The sequence below is a fragment of the Salmo salar genome, chromosome 02 (assembly GCF_965601325.2).
Source record: "Salmo salar chromosome 02, fSalSal1, whole genome shotgun sequence".
Taxonomy (NCBI): Eukaryota; Metazoa; Chordata; class Actinopteri; order Salmoniformes; family Salmonidae; genus Salmo; species Salmo salar.
In genome coordinates, this window is record NC_138292.1 from 89741911 (window position 1) to 89763289 (window position 21379).

The following is a 21379-nucleotide window of genomic DNA, read 5'->3' on the forward strand; positions in this document are numbered from 1 at the left end:
CAAAACAGAACACTACACTTCCTATGCATCATGTAAATACTCTAACACTGGTTCATCTCAATATCTAATGCCCTTCATCTGCATTGATCTGATAAACACAGGATAGGTGGAGTATTTCATCAAATTACACTTTATTTCAACCAGTAGAGAATGTGAAACGCTTTATTGAAAAGCTCATTAACCAAGTGTTATAAATACAAGTTCAATCTGTACTTCAATGCACATCTGTTGTGCATTATAAAAACAGAGGAAGAAAGAGGAGGTGGTGAGAGAGGTGTAAAAGACAGAAAGGGAAAGAGGTAAGCACATAGGAGCAGGGAAGGCAGCACATGATTAATGAATCACAGTGCTACCTAAATATTCTCTCAGTTCATCACAATTACATAATAGTGTCTCATGTCATCCCAAAGGTTCTTAAAAGCAGGTGAGGTGGCGATGATGGGACTGGGGGTTGGCATCCTCTCACATCAAAACATACCTGCAGACGAGAGACAGATGGAGCGGGAGAACATGTTTAAACCTTGTGTTTTTATTTTTTATTCTAACATTGTTAGACATCAATCAGGAGGTGAAATGCAAAACTGACCTGGGATCATTAACTCTGGGACTACTGCATCTCTAACTGTATTTCAATGTAAAGCATCTCTTTAATACTACTTCCTGTATAATATAAACTGACCTGGGATCATTAACTCTGGGACTACTGCATCTCTATCTGTATTTCAATGTAAAGCATCTCTTTAATAATACTTCCTGTTGAGCTGACCAAGTGACCTCTCACCTCTGATCATGCTGTGCCCTCTATGTAGCCAGTTCAGATGCAGGAGGGGTTCTGTCGTGGGCGAATCAGAATTAGTTGGGTAACATAGATAATTAAGATGTTTTATTAGTATAATATGGTTATTTGAGGTACTTGTCATTAGAAAGTGTGCATTGGACTCTGGTGTCTTTTCAGTTGCACGTCTACCTTAGCTGGGGCTCAGACACTTGGGGCCCAGAGAGGGGAGAGGTCAGATTTGTCGTCATGGGAAAGTGTCTTTACCTATTCTTAAACCATGTGAAGGGATGGCGTGATTAATGGGGAACCAATGACATGTCTCCACAATGTCTGTGAGCAAGTCACTCCCTCCTTTTCTTTATTGTGGGGAGGATTATGGCAGTAAATGGACCCTTGTATGTCCTCTCTTAGATCTCGTACTTATCCTGTGATAATATTTGGCCTAGAGGCTCACTCTCAGTGAGCCTGTCCAGGAGTGGGAACAAGAGGTGTTTTACTGAGGATGGGCCACTATGAGATAGCACTGCCTGCAGCTATGGAACCCTGACCTGTTCGCCGGACGTGCTACCTGTCCCAGACCTGCTGTCCCAGACCTGCTGGAACCCTGACCTATTCACCCGGTTGTGCTACCTGTCCCAGACCTGCTGTTTTCAACTCTCTAGAGACAGCAGGAGCGGTAGAGATACTCTCAAAGATCGGCTATAAAAAAGCCAACTGACACTTACTCTTGTGTTACTGACTTGTTGCACCCTCGACAACTACTATGATTATTATTATTTGACCCTGCTGGTCATTTATGAACATTTGAACATGTAGGCCATGTGCTGTTATAATCTCCACCCGGCACAGCCAGAAGAGGACTGGCCACCCCTCATAGCCTGGTTCCTCTCTAGGTTTCTTCCTAGGTTTTGGCCTTTCTAGGGAGTTTTTCCTAGCCACCGTGCTTCTACACCTGCATTTTTTGCTGTTTGGGGTTTTAGGCTGGGTTTCTGTACAGCACTTCGAGATATCAGCTGATGTAAGAAGGGCTATATAAATAAATTTGATTTGACAAAGATTTATGATGTATTTTGATAAGAACGCCTAAAAAGCATTCCAGAGGACATGAGCTAATGGTTCTGTTCTATAGCGTACCCGGGAGGGACGGTTCTAGGGAGACCAGATACTGGGCTATTCAATGAACCAGGTTGACATAGCAGTTACTGTCTGCTGTGTTTTATGGATATCTGTCATACAAAACTTAACCTTTGTGAACTGTTACTAAGTATCTGTGGTTTGTCAATGTACGTTGAAGGGGGTGTATCGTTGCTATAAAAGATCCCTGTAGCCATTGTGTAATCACCTTCCTGGTTCATTCGAGAGAGTGCATTATTGAAGGTCAAGTACTTTTGCAAAAGTATCTTAAGTATTAAAGATGTAGTTTAACTCGGACTGGTGTGTTTGTAACTTCTCATTTGGTAATGCAGAAATTAGCCACCACAGTTCACCGACACAGCTGATATAACCTTGAGGATTTAGGGAGAAGAGGAGAGAGGGATGAAGTGAAGGAGAGAGACTGTTATTGAGAAAATAAGGTAGTTAAAGCGACAGTGTTCAACAGGAACCTGTGTGTGGCCTCACCTGGTGTCCACACCACACTAAGTGGCTGCAGAGTACTTTATGCTGAAAAACATGAACGGACACACAAGGACAAACAATATAGCGTAGTTATAGAAATAATGAAGTGTCTTACTATTCTCCATGGTTGGCCCTCCTGCCTATTCTTTGAAGGTGGAAGGAGCCACAGTTATACACCTGAGCCTGTTTACTGCACAACACAATCCATCAATCAGATTGATATATGAGTGTGTAGGTTATAGGGTGTCTAATTGTTCTACATTTTTTCAATATGGGTGATTTAAAATAGCCTGTTTTGTTTTTGTACAGACATCACACCCTTACCTAAACAGCACCCTCACCTGAGAAGTAGAAATCAAAGGGAGAGAAACTGTGAATTGAATAACTGCAGTTGACATAGCTCAGTAAATGGAAGAATACTCTTACTGCAATGTGAATGGCTCTTAAAAGAGCCTTTGTTGTACATAGTGTAGTCTATGGTGTTGCCAGGGAACAGCACCCTCTTTGAAGAAGTAGGAGGTGAAGATCTCCTGCACACGGATTGCCTCTCTTGCTGCGTTGTTGGACTCCATCCTTGAAACATCCTGCAGAGCAGCAGACTTCTCCTCTGGCACACGGCGGCGAGCTGCAGATCCCCTCCTGGTCCTCGTGTCCATCCTCATGAAGTTACGCAGGACACAAGTAGCCTTCACACACCTGAATTCCTCCAGGAGGCAGTCCCAGATGACCCTGGTCACCCAACCCTGCAGTGCCCTACACGGTAACTGTAGACAATCGTTCTGAAGGAATCTCCAGTTACAAGGTCTCTGTAGGAATATGGAAGACAATGTAATTATTAGACTGTTACATCACCAGGTCATTGTGGATTACTAAAGTATAATATCACTGATAACAAATCATGATAACATTTGATTGATAGATGCATGGGCACACATATGTACATGTGTAGCATGTGACAATAACAGGATCATATCAAGGATGGCATCACAAATGAATACATAAATACCACTTGAAGCTTGATAATGAGTTGATCATTTGAATCAGCTGTGCAGTGCTACGGCAAAAACAAAAATGTGCCCTTCTTTGAGTCCCCAGGACTGAGAACCACTGCTCTTCATTGGGACCTCTTCATATGTAGACTGGCTTTCATAGAGCTCTTTATCTGAGGACAGAAAACCTCACAAGAAACAGACTTCATTATAGTCAAATTACACCACACTGAATATGATGTTACTATTATCTCCGTCCTCACTTCTAGGGACAGGAACTACACAAAAGTACCTGCCCTATCCAGAATAGCCTCCTCTCTCACTGACAGTTGGGGCTGCTATCCTTTCACCCTCCATGGCTGTTAGCTAGCTACCTACAAATGCATTTGGAGTTTGTTTTTTACAGTGATAAATACATCAACATGGCTAGCTAATATGAAGTTAGGTAGCTGCTGGTGATATTTAATTCCCTTAGATAGATAGATAGATAGATAGATAGATAGATAGATAGATAGATAGATAGATAGATAGATAGATAGATAGATAGATAGATAGATAGATAGATAGCTATCTATCTATCTATCTATACAGTATTTGAAGTTGGTTAGATAGCTCATTTAGCAGCTCATTTGAGTTAGCCTGCACTGTAGCTAGTTAGCTAATAATACATCGTTTTTTTTACATTTTCAAAATCTATTTACTTACTTACATAGGTTCTTCCAGCCATGTGGACAACTGGAAACAGGGCAGCAAAGTTTGTCACATCTGCTGACTGGACGCAGTTGAGTAAAATGTATATTGCGTACTTTTTACACCACTGTATTTTTATTATGATCCCTTGCGTCATGCAGCCATTCCTCTGGGTAACCCCGCTGTCTGAAACGCTCATCCAGCCATTCCTCTGGGTAACCCCGCTGTCTGAAACACTCATCCAGACAGTCGGCTTGTTTGTCAGTACTATAAAGGATCTTTTTTAGGGGTGTAGGGTGGAAGCTGTCTCCGCGTAACAGGGTATTCCTGTCCATCGGCTTCCTGTATAGGTCTGTGCGAAAACCACCCCCTCCCTCTTAATCAAAATGTCCAAATAACTCGTTTCATGCACATTAAAGGTGAGGGTGAATTTCAGATGTTCACTGCTTGTATTGATGAAGGAGTGGAATCGATGAAGTTCCTCTGCTGTCCCCTGGAATAGAAGGAACACGTCATCAATGAAGACTTTTTCAGAGCCTGATGAGGTGCTAGAATGGATTGTTAGGGCTGACAATCACATTCTTCTCTAACAACCCCACATACAGATTGGCATAATAAGATGCTATTTTTTAAATTACAATGACCATAATGCACTGCATGCAGACTTGTCTTGTCTGTGTTTCTTTTACACCTGCTATGTAAAAGAGACAGAAGAATGCACAATGGTCAATGCTATCTGGAATCCTTGGGACATCCCTACCCTAAACCCTAACCTTAACCCCTACCTTAACCTTTTTAAATGTCAACTTCAACGGGCTAGGGACGTCCCAAGGATGTATCTCTACCTGAAAATACATGATCTAAGTGATTGATAGTTGGTATTCAGCAGTCATAAAGCTTTATTTACTTTAATGAACTACTAAAATAGTGTTTTTGTCAGACAGCATAGACAGCAGCTCTACACTTTATTGACTGACTGATCCATTCATCCTTCCATCCCTCCTCAGCCTTCCTCTCCTCTGAAGACCCAGTGAGGGTGGAGCTCAGTCAGAGAGCTGTTGAGGGACTGGTTAGGAAGAACACTTCTACAGCCAGAGAGGTGAGAGGTCACACATGGTTTAGATGGTAAATATGTATGTCCCCCTTAGCGGTTCATCACGTCAGCAAAAGGGAATATGTTCCATCTATGTTTATTTTTATTAGTGCAAATTCCACTGATATTGGTGTAATTTCTCACCCCTCTTGGCTGTATGAAAGTTAATTTCCTCTCAGGCACACACATTTGTTCTTTGTTATTATGAAGGTCATTTGTGTCAAATGTACTTTTCCACACTCATTCACCCCATCTCTTTACATTGCTGATGCATATTCGGTGGCCTTATCAAATTCCGAACACAATGCCCATCCTGGCAACTTGGAGTGATCAGATGACAGAAGTCACATTTAGAAGTAACTGAGGCCATAGATGCTGCATATCCATTACTTTGAGTGTTTTATATAATATGACTAAATGTGTTTCTGTGTTGCAGGGACAGTCAAGAAATGGAACAGCAAGGCAACAGAACATGACATAAGCAGAGCTGTGGGAGACCACCTCAAGCCCCTGGTAGAGCCGGGGGTGGTGTTTACCACTCCACCACGCCTTCAGCAGGCTGGAAAAGTGGGATTGATACTGTTTTTCATACTAAGAGGAGTCTGTTGATTGGTCAGTCATTGGGTTAATTTGTTTTGCAATATGTTCAAATCAAGCTTTATTTATACAGCACATTTCAGACATGGATGCAACTAAATGGCTTCACAGGGGAGAAAAACAATGAAAATAAACAAATATTTAGTACACAACAAACAGAAGAGGATAAAAAAGTAAATGAACAACTTAAAGACTAATGAGCACCCTAAAGAAATTCCATTGATTAAAATATTAATTGGGTGCAATATCCAACCCAAAATATAAGCTTGTTTTTTAGGAGGGGTTCTGAAAGACACTATGGGGGTGTCCACTGAAAGTTGACTAGTAACAACAACTGGGACCTAAAAGACACCCACCATGAGACCCACTAAATCTGCCCAAGAAGAGACAAACAAAAGAAAAATCCACAACAAACTTAAAGACAGGAAGTAAAACAAAAAGGTGGCGCATCTAAAGGTGTTGACTCTCCACATGTATCAAGACAACTGGAGCACTGGGCCAGACACTCTTAAATAGAACCTGGACCAGCTCAGGTGAAACACCTTCCCACTAACGAGATGGACAAGCCAGCACAGGTGTAACACATACTGACTAACGAGGTGACACCAATCAGTGCGTCCTACGTGCTAACGAGCTAGACGTGCTAACGAGCTAGACGTGCTAAGGAGCTACACGTGCTAAGGAGCTACACGTGCTAACGAGCTACACGTGCTAACGAGCTACACGTGCTAACGAGCTACACGTGCTAACGAGCTACACGTGCTATAGTCCAACCTCAAAACATAAATGGAAAAACTAAAGCCTGTAACACCTTCTCCCTTAAGACAACAAATATATCCTATATTTTTGTTGGACAAGTTTGCTTACCACCAAAAGAAAACAACTTCCTTTTCACATTATAATCAACTACAATGATTCACCTTCACCTGGCTGTAACGATTAAAAACAAGAAATAATTTTTTCTCCTTTTTCTTTCTATAGAATCCTAAAACTTCTAGCTTCTAGAACTCTCGTCCCCTCAATACAATACAGAAAAATGTGCAGAGAGAAACAACACTTATTTGTCATCACTCATATAAATATTACGTTGACATCAATTGAGCGAGAGAGGGGAGATGAGGTTGAACGTCCTGTTAAAACTAACAGCTCAAAAAACACACGGAATCTGGGAATAATGTGTACATCCCTGGTTAGAGGACAATTTGTAGAAAACAGCTAGCTACATTTTGATTAAAGTGGGTCGTCAATGCGGTAAGTGTAATACAGCTCTTTTTTGTTAGTCACTTTTTGTTAAATCACATAAATAGTACTCTTCCATTTCAGAGCCTGGATTTTCCCCCTGAGGTTAATATCCATATCATGTTGAAATCAATAGAACAGGGGACAAACATTTAGGGTTCTACATTGTGACATCATTAAAATTCTCCTTCTACAATGTTAAAACATTCTACATTGTGACATTATTTCATTGATATCATGAAACAACTCCATGTATTTTCTGGTGTTTGATCAGAGATCATTAATCAGAGTATCTCTTCACATTGATCACAGCTAGAAGGTTATTTCTCTCCCATGTGTGTTCTCTGGTGTACTTTTAGGCTGCTTGACTGAGAAACTTTTCCAACATTGAGTACAGCGATATGGTTTCTCTCCTGTGTGCATTCTCTAGTGTGCTTTTAAATTGCTTAACCTCTCTTGGGTAGGGGGCAGTATTTTCACGTCCGGATGAAAAGTGTGCCCGAAGTAAACTGCCTGTTACTCAGGCCCAGAAGCTAGGATATGCATATAATTGGTAGATTTGGATAGAAAACACTCTAAAGTTTCTCAAACTGTTAAAATAATGTCTGTGAGTATAATAGAACTGATTTGGCAGGCAAAACCCCGAGGACAAACCATCCAGGGGAAGAAAAGAATTGAGGTGATAGGATTTTCCAATGGATTTCGATGGGATACCCTTATTATTAGGAACCTGGTTGCAGTTCCTATGGCTTCCACTAGATGTCAACAGTCTTTAGAAATTGTTCGATGTGTTTCTTTTGAGAAATGAAGAAGTAGTCCTATTCATTGCAAGTGTCATTCCTGGTGGACTCTACTGTTTTGGTGCGCGTGAACTGGAGCTGAATCCAACGCGCCAAATAAATTGACATTTTTTGGGACATAAAGAAGGACATTATCGAACAAAAGGACCATTTGTGATGTTTCTGGGACATTTTGGAGTGCCAACAGAAGAAGATCTTCAAAGGTAAGGCATTAATTATATCGCTATTTTTGACTTTTGTGTCGCACCTGCCTGGTTGAAATATGTGTTTGTATGCGGGGTGCTGTCCTCAGATAATCGCATGGTTTGCTTTCGCCGTAAAGCCTTTTTGAAATCTGACATAGCGGCTGGATTAACAAGAAGTTAAGCTCTATTTTGATGTATAACACATATATTTTCAAGAATGTTAAATATTTGAATTTGGTATTTTTGAATTTCGCGCTCTGCAATTTCACCGGATGTTGGCCAGGTGGGATGCTACCATCCTACCTGCCCATAAGAAGTTAAACAAACAAAACTCTTCCCACATTGAGTACAGCTATGAGATTTCTCTCCTGTGTGTGTTCTCTGGTGCGCTATCAGGCTGTTTGAGTAAAACTCTTCACACATTGAGTACAGAGATATGGTTTCTCTCCTGTGTGTGTGTTCTCTGGTGTATCTTCAGATCGCCAGATATGATAAAACTCTTCCCACATTGATCACAGCTATAAGGTTTCTCTCCAGTGTGTATTCTCTGGTGTGATTTCAGGTTGCCTGACTGAGTAAAACTCTTCCCACATTGAGCACAACTATATAGTTTCTCTCCTGTGTGTGTTCTCCAATGTACTACCAGGCCCCTTGACTGAGTAAAACTCTTCCCACATTGTTTACAACAATTAGCTTCTCTCCTGTGTGTGTTCTCAGATGTATCTTCAGATAGCCAGATTAAGTAAAACTCTTCCCACATTGAGTACAGCTAAAGCTTTTCTCTCCTGTGTGTGTTCTCTGGTGCACTATCAGGCTGCTTGACTGAGTAAAACTCTTTCCACATTGAGTACAGCTATAAGATTTCTCTCCTGTGTGTGTTCTCTGGTGTATTTTAAGTTCTGATGAAAATTTGAAATGTTTCCCACAGTCAGAGCAGCAGTGAGATTTCTTCCCTGTGGATCTCTGCTGGTGTTTCTTGAGGTGTTCTGATCTGGAGAGACTCTTCTCTGCCTCGTCAGCATCATGTTGTTGCTGAGGCTCCCCAGAGGATCCACAATAGTCCCGTCTCTCTCCTGTGTGAAAGATAAAGTCAGACAGATGGTTAAAGGCTCACAACAGCAGAAATCCACTGTTTATTTAAGGTAAAAGGTGATGCCTGAAGTGAATTACATTGTTTTATTTATAATTTATACATTAGCCTCTGGTTTCAATATATCCTCTTTCAATAATAAATATCCTACTATATAAATGATCCTGTTTTCTAAAGCAATATTACTCTCTTAATCACAACAGTAGTATGTAAATCTACAGATGGATTAAATGCAAGAAAGTGGTCAGCACATTTTCCTATAGTTGGAAGAAGCAGAAGGCCCTGACAAGACTCCCTGTGGCTCAGTTGGTAGAGCATGGTGTTTGCCACGCCAGCTTGTTGTGTGCTATGCCAGGGTTGTGGGTTCAATTCCCACGGGGGCCAGTACAAAAAAAAATAAAAAAAATAAATGTATGCATTCACTACTGTAAGTCGCTCTGGATAAGAGCGTCTGCTAAATGACTAAAATGTAAATGTAAGTGCACAGGATAAACTGAGCCAACAAGCTCATCACAGAATCCCTGACAAGGTGGACCTGCCCCTCAACAAGCTCATCACAGAATCCCTGACAAGGTGGACCTGCCCCTCAACAAGCTCATCACAGAATCCCTGACAAGGTGCCCCTCAACAAGCTCATCACAGAATCCCTGACAAGGTGCCCCTCAACAAGGTCATCACAGAATCCCTGACAAGGTGGACCTGCCCCTCAACAAGCTCATCACAGAATCATTGACAAGGTGGAGATGATGGAAAAAGTCCTGGAGCAGGAAGGGGACGTCACACAAGTCCTGACAACAACAACACAGCACCTTGCACCCTCCTGGCAGCAGACAACAACAACACAGCACCTTGCACCCTCCTGGCAACAGACAACAACAACACAGCACCTTGCACCCTCCTGGCAAGACATTGAGGTCTTTGAATACAACGACTTATCAACAGCTTACCAACCCCTTCCTGGGTAACAATTTGACCCCCACAGGAAATCTACACTGGCAGTTATAGAAAGACCCATCTACTATATAACCATTGATTTTGAAGAATATACACTACCGTCACTTAGAAATGTCCTTGTTTTCGAAAGAAAAGCACGTTTTTTTGTCCAATAAAATAACATCAAATTGATCAGAAATACAGTGTAGACATTGTTAATGTTGTAAATGACTATTGTAGCTGGAAATTGATGTTTTTTTTATGGAATATCTACATAGGCTTAAAGAGGCCCATTATCAGCAACCATCACTCCTGTGTTCCAATGGCACGTTGTGTTAGCTAATCCAAGATTATCATTTTAAAAGGCTAATAAAATCCTTTTGCAATTATGTTAGCACGGATGAAAACTCTTGTTCTGATTAAAGAAGCAATAAAACTGTCCGCCTTTAGACTAGTTGAGTATCTGGAGCATCAGCATTTGTGGGTTCGATTACAGGCTCAAAATGGCCAGAAACAAAGAACTTTCTTCTGAAACTCGTCAATCTATTCTTGTTCTGAGAAATTAAGGCTATTCCATGGAAGAAACTGCTAAGAAACTGAAGATCTCGTACGCTGTGAACTACTCCCTTCAGTGAACAGTGCAAACTGGCTCTAACCAGTATTGGATACGGGGTAAACTTTGAACATTGAGATATTAAAGACATGATAGATCAGACGCAGAGTATATAAAGGAGTGAGATCTGTAGAAAGACAGAGTGGCTGTGGAATGTGCTGGGTGGACATCACAGGATTGCTTTAGGGGAAGCGGATGGACATCTGTGGATTAGGCGAAGGATGGGTTGAGGTCAGGAGGTCAGGAGGTCAGGTCAGATCCCTGAAGGTTGGTTTATTATCCTATTACCCTCTTCCTGTCGAACCAGAAGATGTAAGGATTGGAGAGATGGAGGAGTGTCCAAAGTGGGGTATATATACTTGTGATGGTGAGAACATGTTTTTGTCTGAATTACAGCTGTAACGACCCTTTGGAAGAATTAAACTTGGTTAAGTTTAGTGTCCGTGAGTTATTTACTCTGAAAAATTAGAACCTAACACTATAATTACTGTTCCCTGAAGGAGGGAAACGAGGTGCAACACCTGTTTGGCCCAACCCCTTCCTGGGTCACACTATAATAGAAAGAGGAGTGGGAGGCCCCGGTGCACAACTGAGCAAGAGGACAAGTACATTAGAGTGTCTAGTTTGAGAAACAGACGCCTCACAAGTGCTCAACTGGCAGCTTCATTAAATAGTACCCGCAAAACACCAGTCTCAACGCCAACAGTGAAGAGGCGACTCCAGGATGCTGGCCTTCTAGGCAGAGTTGCAAAGAAAAATTCATATCTCTGTCCAGTGTCTGTCTTATTTTGCCCATCAATCTTTTATGTTATTGGCCAGTCTGAGATATGGCTTTTTCTTTGCAGCATCTCGGAGTCGCCTCTTCCCTGTTGACGTTGAAACTGGTGTTTTGCGGGTACTATTTAATGAAGCTGCTAGTTGAGGACATGTGAGCTTTTCTTTCAAAATCAATGACCTTTCTAAGTGACCCCAAACTTTTGAACGGTAGTGTAACTTATAAATGCCTCAAATATTTCAACTGTATTACCCCATCAGAAAACAAAGCATAACCAAAACATTGCATAACTCCACTGTATCGCCTCAAAACCTGGTTAAAACTATGATTTTGACCTTATGGATGACTGGTCCTTGTATTTATAGTATAGTGAATTCAGGGGGTAGCCCTGAACTGAACTCAAACCTGGGTCCAGTAAATGTCAAGCCAACACCTTATAACTGTTACACCAAGATGTCTGAACTTCTTCACGAGGTCCCTAGGTTTTGGGTTATGTTTGCTACAATAGCTTTCTCTATAAATGTGAGAGTGGTTACATTTCTCCAGCCCCCATTCCTCAGCTGTTTACCAAACCAAATCTCAGGGCTGAATATTTTTTGCTATTTAAATCCTAGGTTACCCCTATAAAATAGCCGCACATCTATCAACCATTCTGCAGTTCATACAATAACAAATCTGTCATTCCACCACTAGTTTGGTTATAAGATGATGATGGGGCTGGAGAAATGTAACTAGTCTCAAATTCATAGACAGACCTATGGATGCAAGGACTGACCATCCACTATATCAACATAGTTTTAACCATGTTGAGGCTATACAGTGTTGATTTACATTGTTTCTAAACATTGGAGTAAAAAAAGCTTATTAGGGGTTTTGATGGGGTACAACAGTTGAACTAAGCTCATGAGGCATGTGTTATATTCTTCAAGAATCAATGGCTATAAATAAATAATTTAAAATGTCTAAATATGGATGTAGCTATTGCATATTTCCCCTTTAACACCACACATCAGTTCAACAACTGCAGAGTTTGTGCCTCTGTCTTTAAGACAGAACTTACTAGTGTTAATCAGGGCCCGTTCATCGTTAGAACCATTGGATGCCTTAACATGCCTTTGGGAAACCGGGCCCAGATATCCAGTTTCCTCCTCTTCATCCTCCTCTTCATCTTCTTCCAATGTGACAGTCATCTCCCCCTCCTCCTCTTTCACCCAAAAACAGCATCCTCCTCTTTCTCTTCCTCTTCTTTAACAGTAACATCCTCCTCCTCTTTCACTCTGAACGAGTCTTCCTCCTCTTTCACGACAACGTTCAGCCACATTCCCTCTTTCTCCGTCCAGCAGAGCTCTTCTTTAACAGGAGGAGAGTAGTTTAGTGAGCTCATGGTCGGGGATGTTAGCTAGCTAGGCTAATGCTAACTTAACCAGCCCGCTAGCTGACTAATAACAACAACACCGTAAATATGATATTAAAACTGATAACTAACTAGACGACAGAAGTGGGTTTAAAACACTGTGGCTAATATACACTAAAGCGTCTAAAGAGCTTTATTGGTTCGGCTGACGAACTGTTGCTGCTGTTGAAAGAAGCGTTCCGTCCACTACATTATACGTCACACCAACAGCATCGCATTAATGCCCCACATGATGTATTGTTACACCATGTAGGAGCAGTATAGACCTAGTCTGTTCATTATATACATCTACATTATGTATTGTTACACCATGTAGGAGCAGTATAGACCTAGTCTGTTCATTATATACATATACATGATGTATTGTTACACCATGTAGGAGCAGTATAGACCTACAGTAGCTAGCAACTTATTTAGATGTTGTTTGACTTATTGAAACTGGCTTAAATGTGCTGTAGTAAACATTATTTATTCGCACTAATCAATCAACACATTCCTGTCTTTGTATGTCTCAATATAATAGTATTATTTAATTACATCCATGTAAAATAATCTTTGTCTGAAAATAAAATCTGATCCTCAACTGCGTTTCCCTCCAGTCAGCAGACGGCGATGTGCGTCTTTCAGGCGATGCTGCCAGCGTGACGTATAATCTAGTGGACGGTTCTTCTTAAACATCTCGTCAACCATCTCGGTAGCTTGCTAGCCAACATAGCCGAAAGATTCAAGCTATTTATACGCTTTCGGTCTATATTACCTACTGTGTTTTTGACACACTTTTGTCGTATCTACTTGTTAATCTATTTAATTTAATATTACGTTATTTTGTATTAGTCAGCTATAGTAGCTGGCTGGTTAAGGTAGCACTAGCCTGGTCGCTAATGATAGCTAGCTAGCTAACATCCCCGAACATGAGCTCCCTAAACTACTCCCCTCCTGTTAAAGAAGAGGAGGTCTGCTGGACGGAGAAAGAAGCTCTGGGACTGAACATTGTCGTGAAAGAGGAGAAGGAAGAGGAGGATGTTACAGTAAAACAAGAAGTAGAGGGTGAGGCTGTTACAGTGAAAGAAGAAGAGAAAGACGTTACAGTGAAAGAAGAGGAAGACGCGTTCAGAGTGAAAGAGGAGGAGGATGTTACAGTAAAACAAGAAGTAGAGGGTGAGGCTGTTACAGTGAAAGAAGAAGCGAAAGACGTTACAGTGAAAGAAGAGGAAGACGCGTTCAGAGTGAAAGAGGAGGAGGATGTTACAGTAAAACAAGAAGTAGATGGTGAGGCTGTTACAGTGAAAGAAGAAGCGAAAGACGTTACAGTGAAAGAAGAGGAAGACGCGTTCAGAGTGAAAGAGGAGGAGGATGTTACAGTAAAACAAGAAGTAGAGGGTGAGGCTGTTACAGTGAAAGAAGAAGCGAAAGACGTTACAGTGAAAGAAGAGGAAGACGCGTTCAGAGTGAAAGAGGAGGATGCAGTTTTTGAAGTGAAAGAGGAGGAGGAGACAGAAGGTCAGATTAACACCAGTAAATACTAATATTTAATAACGGGCACAATTCCTGCAGTTGTTGAACTGATGTACATTTACATTTTTACATTTAAGTAATTTAGCAGACGCTCCTATCCAGAGCGACTTAAAAATTGGTGAATTCACCTTATGATATCCAGTGGAACAACCACTTTACAATAGTGCATCTAAATCTTTTATGGGGGGGTTAGAAGGATTCATTTATTCTATCCCAGGTATTCCTTAAAGAGGTGGGGTTTCAGGTGTCTCCGGAAGGTGGTGATTGACTCCGCTGTCCTGGCGTCGTGAGGGAGCTTGTTCCACCATTGGGGTGCCAGAGCAGCGAACAGTTTTGACAGGGCTGAGCGGGAACAGGGCTTCCTCAGAGGTAGGGAGGCGAGCAGGCCAGAGGTGGATGAACGCAGTGCCCTTGTTTGGGTGTAGGGCCTGATCAGAGCCTGAAGGTACACAAACGTGGTTTTAAAGCAGCAATGGTTTTTGTTTTGCATACATTTTAAAATGAAAAATCAGAGTCTGGTGTAATTCTGTTACTGTGGAATTGCCCAGCTCCTAACTATACTCAACAAAAAATATCAACGCAACATGCAACAACTTCAAAGATTTTACTGAGTTACAGTTCATAGAAGTCAATTGAAATATATTCATTAGGCCCTAATCTATGGATTTCACGACTGGGCAGGTGTGCTGCCATATGCCGACCCACTGGGGCACAAGACCCAGCCAAACAGAGTTTTCCACACAAAAGGGCTTTATTACAGACAGAAATACTCCTCAGCCCCTCCCCTCCTCAGACGATCCCGCATGAAACATGGGACCAACACTTTCCATGTTGCGTTTATATTTTTGTTCAGTATATAAACTGAGGAACACATGTCAGCGTAGAGCCCTGAACTATAATAGTAAGGCAGCAGTTTATCTGGCAGGACAGTGTGGTGTGTAGTGATCAGCAGTTTATCTGGCAGGACAGTGTGGTGTGTAGTGATCAGCAGTTTATCTGGCAGGACAGTGTGGTGTGTAGTGATCAGCAGTTTATCTGGCAGGACAGTGTGGTGTGTAGTGATCAGTTTATCTGGCAGGACAGTGTGGTGTGTAGTGATCAGCAGTTTATCTGGCAGGACAGTGTGGTGTGTAGTGATCAGCAGTTTATCTGGCAGGACAGTGTGGTGTGTAGTGATCAGCAGTTTATCTGGGAAGGACAGTGTGGTGTGTAGTGATCAGCACTTTATCTGGCAGGACAGTGTGGTGTGTAGTGATCAGCAGTTTATCTGGCAGGACAGTGTGGTGTGTAGTGATCAGCAGTTTATCTGGCAGGACAGTGTGGTGTGTAGTGATCAGTTTATCTGGCAGGACAGTGTGGTGTGTAGTGATCAGCAGTTTATCTGGCAGGACAGTGTGGTGTGTAGTGATCAGCAGTTTATCTGGCAGGACAGTGTGGTGTGTAGTGATCAGTTTATCTAGCAGGACAGTGTGGTGTGTAGTGATCAGTTTATCTGGCAGGACAGTGTGGTGTGTAGTGATCAGCAGTTTATCTGGCAGGACAGTGTGGTGTGTAGTGATCAGCAGTTTATCTAGCAGGACAGTGTGGTGTGTAGTGATCAGTTTATCTGTCAGGACAGTGTGGTGTGTAGTGATCAGCAGTTTATCTGGCAGGACAGTGTGGTGTGTAGTGATCAGTTTATCTGTCAGGACAGTGTGGTGTGTAGTGATCAGTTTATCTGTCAGGACAGTGTGGTGTGTAGTGATCAGTTTATCTAGCAGGACAGTGTGGTGTGTAGTGATCAGTTTATCTGGCAGGACAGTGTGGTGTGTAGTGATCAGTTTATCTGGCAGGACAGTGTGGTGTGTAGTGATCAGTTTATCTAGCAGGACAGTGTGGTGTGTAGTGATCAGTTTATCTGTCAGGACAGTGTGGTGTGTAGTGATCAGTTTATCTGGCAGGACAGTGTGGTGTGTAGTGATCAGTTTATCTGGCAGGACAGTGTGGTGTGTAGTGATCAGTTTATCTAGCAGGACAGTGTGGTGTGTAGTGATCAGTTTATCTGTCAGGACAGTGTGGTGTGTAGTGATCAGTTTATCTGGCAGGACAGTGTGGTGTGTAGTGATCAGTTTATCTGGCAGGACAGTGGTGTGTAGTGATCAGTTTATCTGGCAGGACAGTGTGGTGTGTAGTGATCAGTTTATCTGTCAGGACAGTGTGGTGTGTAGTGATCAGTTTATCTGTCAGGACAGTGTGGTGTGTAGTGATCAGTTTATCTGGCAGGACAGTGTGGTGTGTAGTGATCAGTTTATCTAGCAGGACAGTGTGGTGTGTAGTGATCAGTTTATCTGGCAGGACAGTGGTGTGTAGTGATCAGTTTATCTAGCAGGACAGTGTGGTGTGTAGTGATCAGTTTATCTGGCAGGACAGTGTGGTGTGTAGTGATCAGTTTATCTGGCAGGACAGTGTGGTGTGTAGTGATCAGTTTATCTGTCAGGACAGTGGTGTGTAGTGATCAGTTTATCTGGCAGGACAGTGTGGTGTGTAGTGATCAGTTTATCTGGCAGGACAGTGTGGTGTGTAGTGATGTGTTATGGAGGCACTTTGTTGATTCTTGATGTTCACTTGTACAACTGTTCATCATTACTATTGTATCTAAATGAATTATTTTAACACATTGGTTAAAAGTCTCTTGTCACAAAAATGTAATTACATTGAGCAGTATACCACATTACTTCATCATTACATTTCTTGTTTTACAAACATTGCCAAGCTGCTCATTAGTTTCTTGTTGTTGTGATTTTTGGTGTAATCAGTCATGGCAAAAAAATATTTGGGCTGGTAAAAAATCAGTGGCTGGTATATTCTATCATCTGCCTGCTACAGTGGCTGGTATATTCTATCATCTGCCTGCTACAGTGGCTGGTATATTCTATCATCTGCCTGCTACAGTGGCTGGTGGTATATTCTATCATCTGCCTGCTACAGTGGCTGGTGGACCAAAATCAAAGTAAAACAAGACTTAGACGACATTTGTCAATGTCAAAAAACATTTCAACATTCACTATATTGACTGTCTGACTTTGACGTTCATACAGGAGAGAGACGTGACTATCATGGATCCTCTGGGGAGCCTCAACAACATCATGATGCTGACGAGGCAGAGAAGAGTCTCTCCACATCAGGACACCTCAAGAAACACCATAAGAGACCCACAGGAAAGAAACCTCACTGCTGCTCTGACTGTGGGAAACGTTTCAAATCTTCATCAGAATTGAAAAAACACCAGCGAGTCCACACAGGAGAGAAACCTTATAGCTGTAATCAATGTGGGAAGAGTTTTACTCAGTCAAGCCACCTGGTATCACACCAGAGAACACACACAGGAGAGAAACCTTATAGCTGTGATCAATGTGGCAAGAGTTTTACTCAGTCAAGTAGCCTGGTATCACACCAGAGAACACACACAGGAGAGCAGCCATATGGCTGTGATCAGTGTGGCAAGGGTTTTACTCAGTCAAGTAGCCTGGTATCACACCAGAGAACACACACAGGAGAGCAGCCATATAGCTGTGATCAGTGTGGCAAGAGTTTTACTCAGTCAAGTAGCCTGGTATCACACCAGAGAACACATACAGGAGAGCAGCCATATAGCTGTGATCAGTGTGGGAAGGGTTTTACTCTGTCAACCAACCTGGTATCACACCAGAGAACACACACAGGACATCAGCCATATAGCTGTGATGTATGTGAGGATAGTTTTACTACATCAAGCCAGCTGGTAGTACACCAGCGAGTACACACAGGAGAGAAACCTTATAGCTGTAATCAGTGTGGGAAGAGTTTTACTCAGTCAAACAGCCTGAAATCACACCAGAGAACACACACAGGAGAGAAACCTTATAGCTGTGATCAATGTGACAAGAGATACTCTCATTCAAGTGGTCTGATTAAACATCAGAAAATACATGCAGGAGATCCACGGAGTGTGGAATGACCTCCAACACCAGACCTGGGTAGTAGAACACAGAGTGTGGAATGATCTCCAACACCAGACCTGGGTAGTAGAACACAGAGTGTGGAATGACCTCCAACACCAGACCTGGGTAGTAGAACACAGAGTGTGGAATGACCTCCAACACCAGACCTACAGTTGAAGTCGGAAGTTTACATACACTTAGGTTGGAGTCATTAAAACTTGTTTTTCAACCACTCCATGAATTTCTTTTTAAGAAACTATATTTTTGGCAAGTCGGTTAGGACGTACTTTATGCATGATACAGGTAATTCTTCCAACAGTTGTTTACAGACAGATTATTTCACTTATAATTCACTGTATCACAATTCCACTGTGTCAGAAGTTTACATACACAAAGTTGACTGTGCCTTTAAACAGCTTGGAAAATTCCAGAAAATTATGTAATGTCTTTAGAAGCTTCTGATAGGCTAATTGACATAATTTAAGTCAATTGGAGGTGTACCTGTGGATGTATTTCAAGGCCTACCTTCAAACTCAGTGCCCCCTTGCTTGACATCATGGGAAAATCAAAAGAAATCAGCCAAGACCTCAGAAAAAAGATTGTAGACCTCCACACGTCTGGTTCATCCTTGGGAGCAATTTCCAAAGGCCTGAATATACCACATTCATCTGATCTGTACAAACAATAGTACGCAAGTATAAACACCATGGGACCAAGCAGCCGTCATACCGCTCAGGAAGGAGACGCGTTCTGTCTCCTAGAGATGAACGTACTTTGGTGTGAAAAGTGCAAATCAATCCCAGAACAACAGCAAAGTACCTTGTGAAGATGCTGGAGGAAACAGGTACAAAAGTATCTATATCCACAGAAAAACTAATCCTATATTGACATAACCTGAAAGGCCGCTGAGCAAGGAAGAAGCCACTGTTCCAAAACCTCCATGAAAAAGCCATACTACGGTTTGCAACTGCACATAGGGACGAAGATTGTACATTTTGGAAAAATGTCATCTGGTCTGATTATACAAAAATAGAACTGTTTGGCCATAATGACCATCATTATGTTTGGAAGAAAAAGGGGGATGCTTGCAAGCCGAAGAACACCATCCCAACCGTGAAGCACGGGGGTGGCAGCATCATGTTGTGTGGGTGCTTTGCTGCAGGAGGGACTGGTGCACTTCACAAAATAGATGGCATCATAAGAAAGGAAAATTATGTGGATATATTGAAGCAACATCTCAAGACATCAGCCAGGAAGTTAAAGCTTGGTCGCAAATGGGTCTTACAAATGGACAATGACTCCAAGCATACTTCCAAAGTTGTGGCAAAATGGCTTCAGGACAACAAAGTCAAGGTATTGGAGTGGCCATCACAAAGCCCTGACCTCAATCCTATAGAAAATTTGTGGCCAGAATTGAAAAAGCGTGTGCGAGCAAGGAGGCCTACAAACCTGACTCAGTTACACCAGCTCTGTCAGGAGGAATGGGTCAAAATCCACCCAACTTATTGTGGGAAGCTTGTGGAAGACTACCCGAAACGTTTGACCCAAGTTAAACAATTTAAAGGCAATGCTACCAAATACTAATTGAGTGTATGTAAACGTCTGACCCAATGGGAATGTGATGAAAGAAATAAAAGCTGAAATAAATCATTCTCTCTACTATTATTCTGACACTTCACATTCTTAAAATAAAGTGGTAATCCTAACTGACCTAAGACAGGGAATTTTTACTAGGATTAAAAGTCAGGAATTGAGAAAAACTGAGTTTAAATGAATTTGGCTAAGGTGTATGTAAACTTCCGACTTCAACTGTACCTCATCCCCATATTGTTATTTATTGTTTTGCTCCTTTGCACCCCAGTATCTCTACTTGCACATCCATCTTCTGCACATTAATTGCTCAATTGTAATTACTTTGTCACTACGGCCTATTTATTGCCTTACCTCCCTAATCTTACCTCATTTGCACACACTGTATATAGACTTTTCTATTGTGTTATTGACTGTATGTTTGTTTATTCCATGTGTAACTCTGTGTTGTTGTTTGTGTCGCACTGATTTGCTTTATCTTGGCCAGGTCGCAGTTGTAAATGAGAACTTGTTCTAAACTGGCCTACCTGGTTAAATAAAGGTGAAATAAAATAAAATAAAAAATATATAAATATGTAATAATATGCTTATAGGTAACCAGATATTCAATACTACTAGGTTTTTAAGTCTTTAAACATACTGTATCGTTACACTGGTGAGTAAAAACTCACGCTTCCGACACTTTAAAACCTCTCTGGGCTAGGCTGGACGAAATCGTCCCACCTACGCAACAGCCAGTGTAATCCCGTGGCGCGATTTTCAAATACCTTAGAAATGCTATTACTTCAATTTCTCAAACATATGACTATTTTACACCATTTTAAAGACAAGACTCTCGTTAATCTAACCACACTGTCCGATTTCAAAAAGGCTTTACAACGAAAGCAAAACATTAGATTATGTCAGCAGAGTACCCAGCCAGAAATAATCAGACACCCATTTTTCAAGCTAGCATATAATGTCACAAAAACCAAAACCACAGCTAAATGCAGCACTAACCTTTGATGATCTTCATCAGATGACACACCTAGGACATTATGTTATACAATACATGCATGTTTTGTTCAATCAAGTTCATATTTATATCAAAAACCAGCTTTTTACATTAGCATGTGACGTTCAGAACTAGCATACCCCCCAAACCTCCGGTGAATTTACTAAATTACTCACGATAAACGTTCACAAAAAACATAACAATTATTTTAAGAATTATAGATACAGAACTCCTTTGTGCAATCGAGGTGTCCGATTTTAAAATAGCTTTTCGGTGAAAGCACATTTTGCAATATTCTGAGTAGATAGCCCAGCCATCACGGCTAGCCATTTAGACACCCACCAAGTTTAGCCCTGACCAAACTCCGATTTACTATTACAAAAGTTTGATTACCTTTGATGTTCTTCGTCAGAATGCAGCTTGATAGACAAAATAGCCAAACCAATAAAGCTCTTTAGACGCTTTAGTGTATATTAGCCACTGTGTTTTAAACTCACTTCTATCGTCT

The 21379-nt window shown here is 41.6% G+C and overlaps 1 protein-coding gene across 1 annotated transcript; it reads left to right on the forward strand.

Annotated features, from left to right (window-relative positions):
- Positions 1-13431: 13431 nt before the first annotated feature.
- Positions 13432-20686, forward strand: LOC106571827 (uncharacterized). Its single transcript, XM_082968924.1, has 2 exons — positions 13432-14313; positions 17406-20686. Exons 1-2 carry the CDS (start codon positions 13725-13727, stop codon positions 18302-18304), a joined length of 1488 nt encoding a protein of 495 aa, XP_082825050.1. The 5' UTR covers positions 13432-13724; the 3' UTR covers positions 18305-20686.
- The last annotated feature ends 693 nt before the right edge of the window (positions 20687-21379 follow it).

What these genes read in the sequence shown, in the direction of transcription:
- LOC106571827 (XM_082968924.1), top strand. Translation starts at nt 13,725, where the DNA reads ATGAGCTCCCTAAACTACTCCCCTCCTGTTAAAGAAGAGGAGGTCTGC. An exon ending in AGAGGAGGAGGAGACAGAAG is followed by an intron (nt 14,314 to 17,405) that starts GTCAGATTAACA and finishes ACGTTCATACAG; the next exon opens with GAGAGAGACGTGACTATCAT.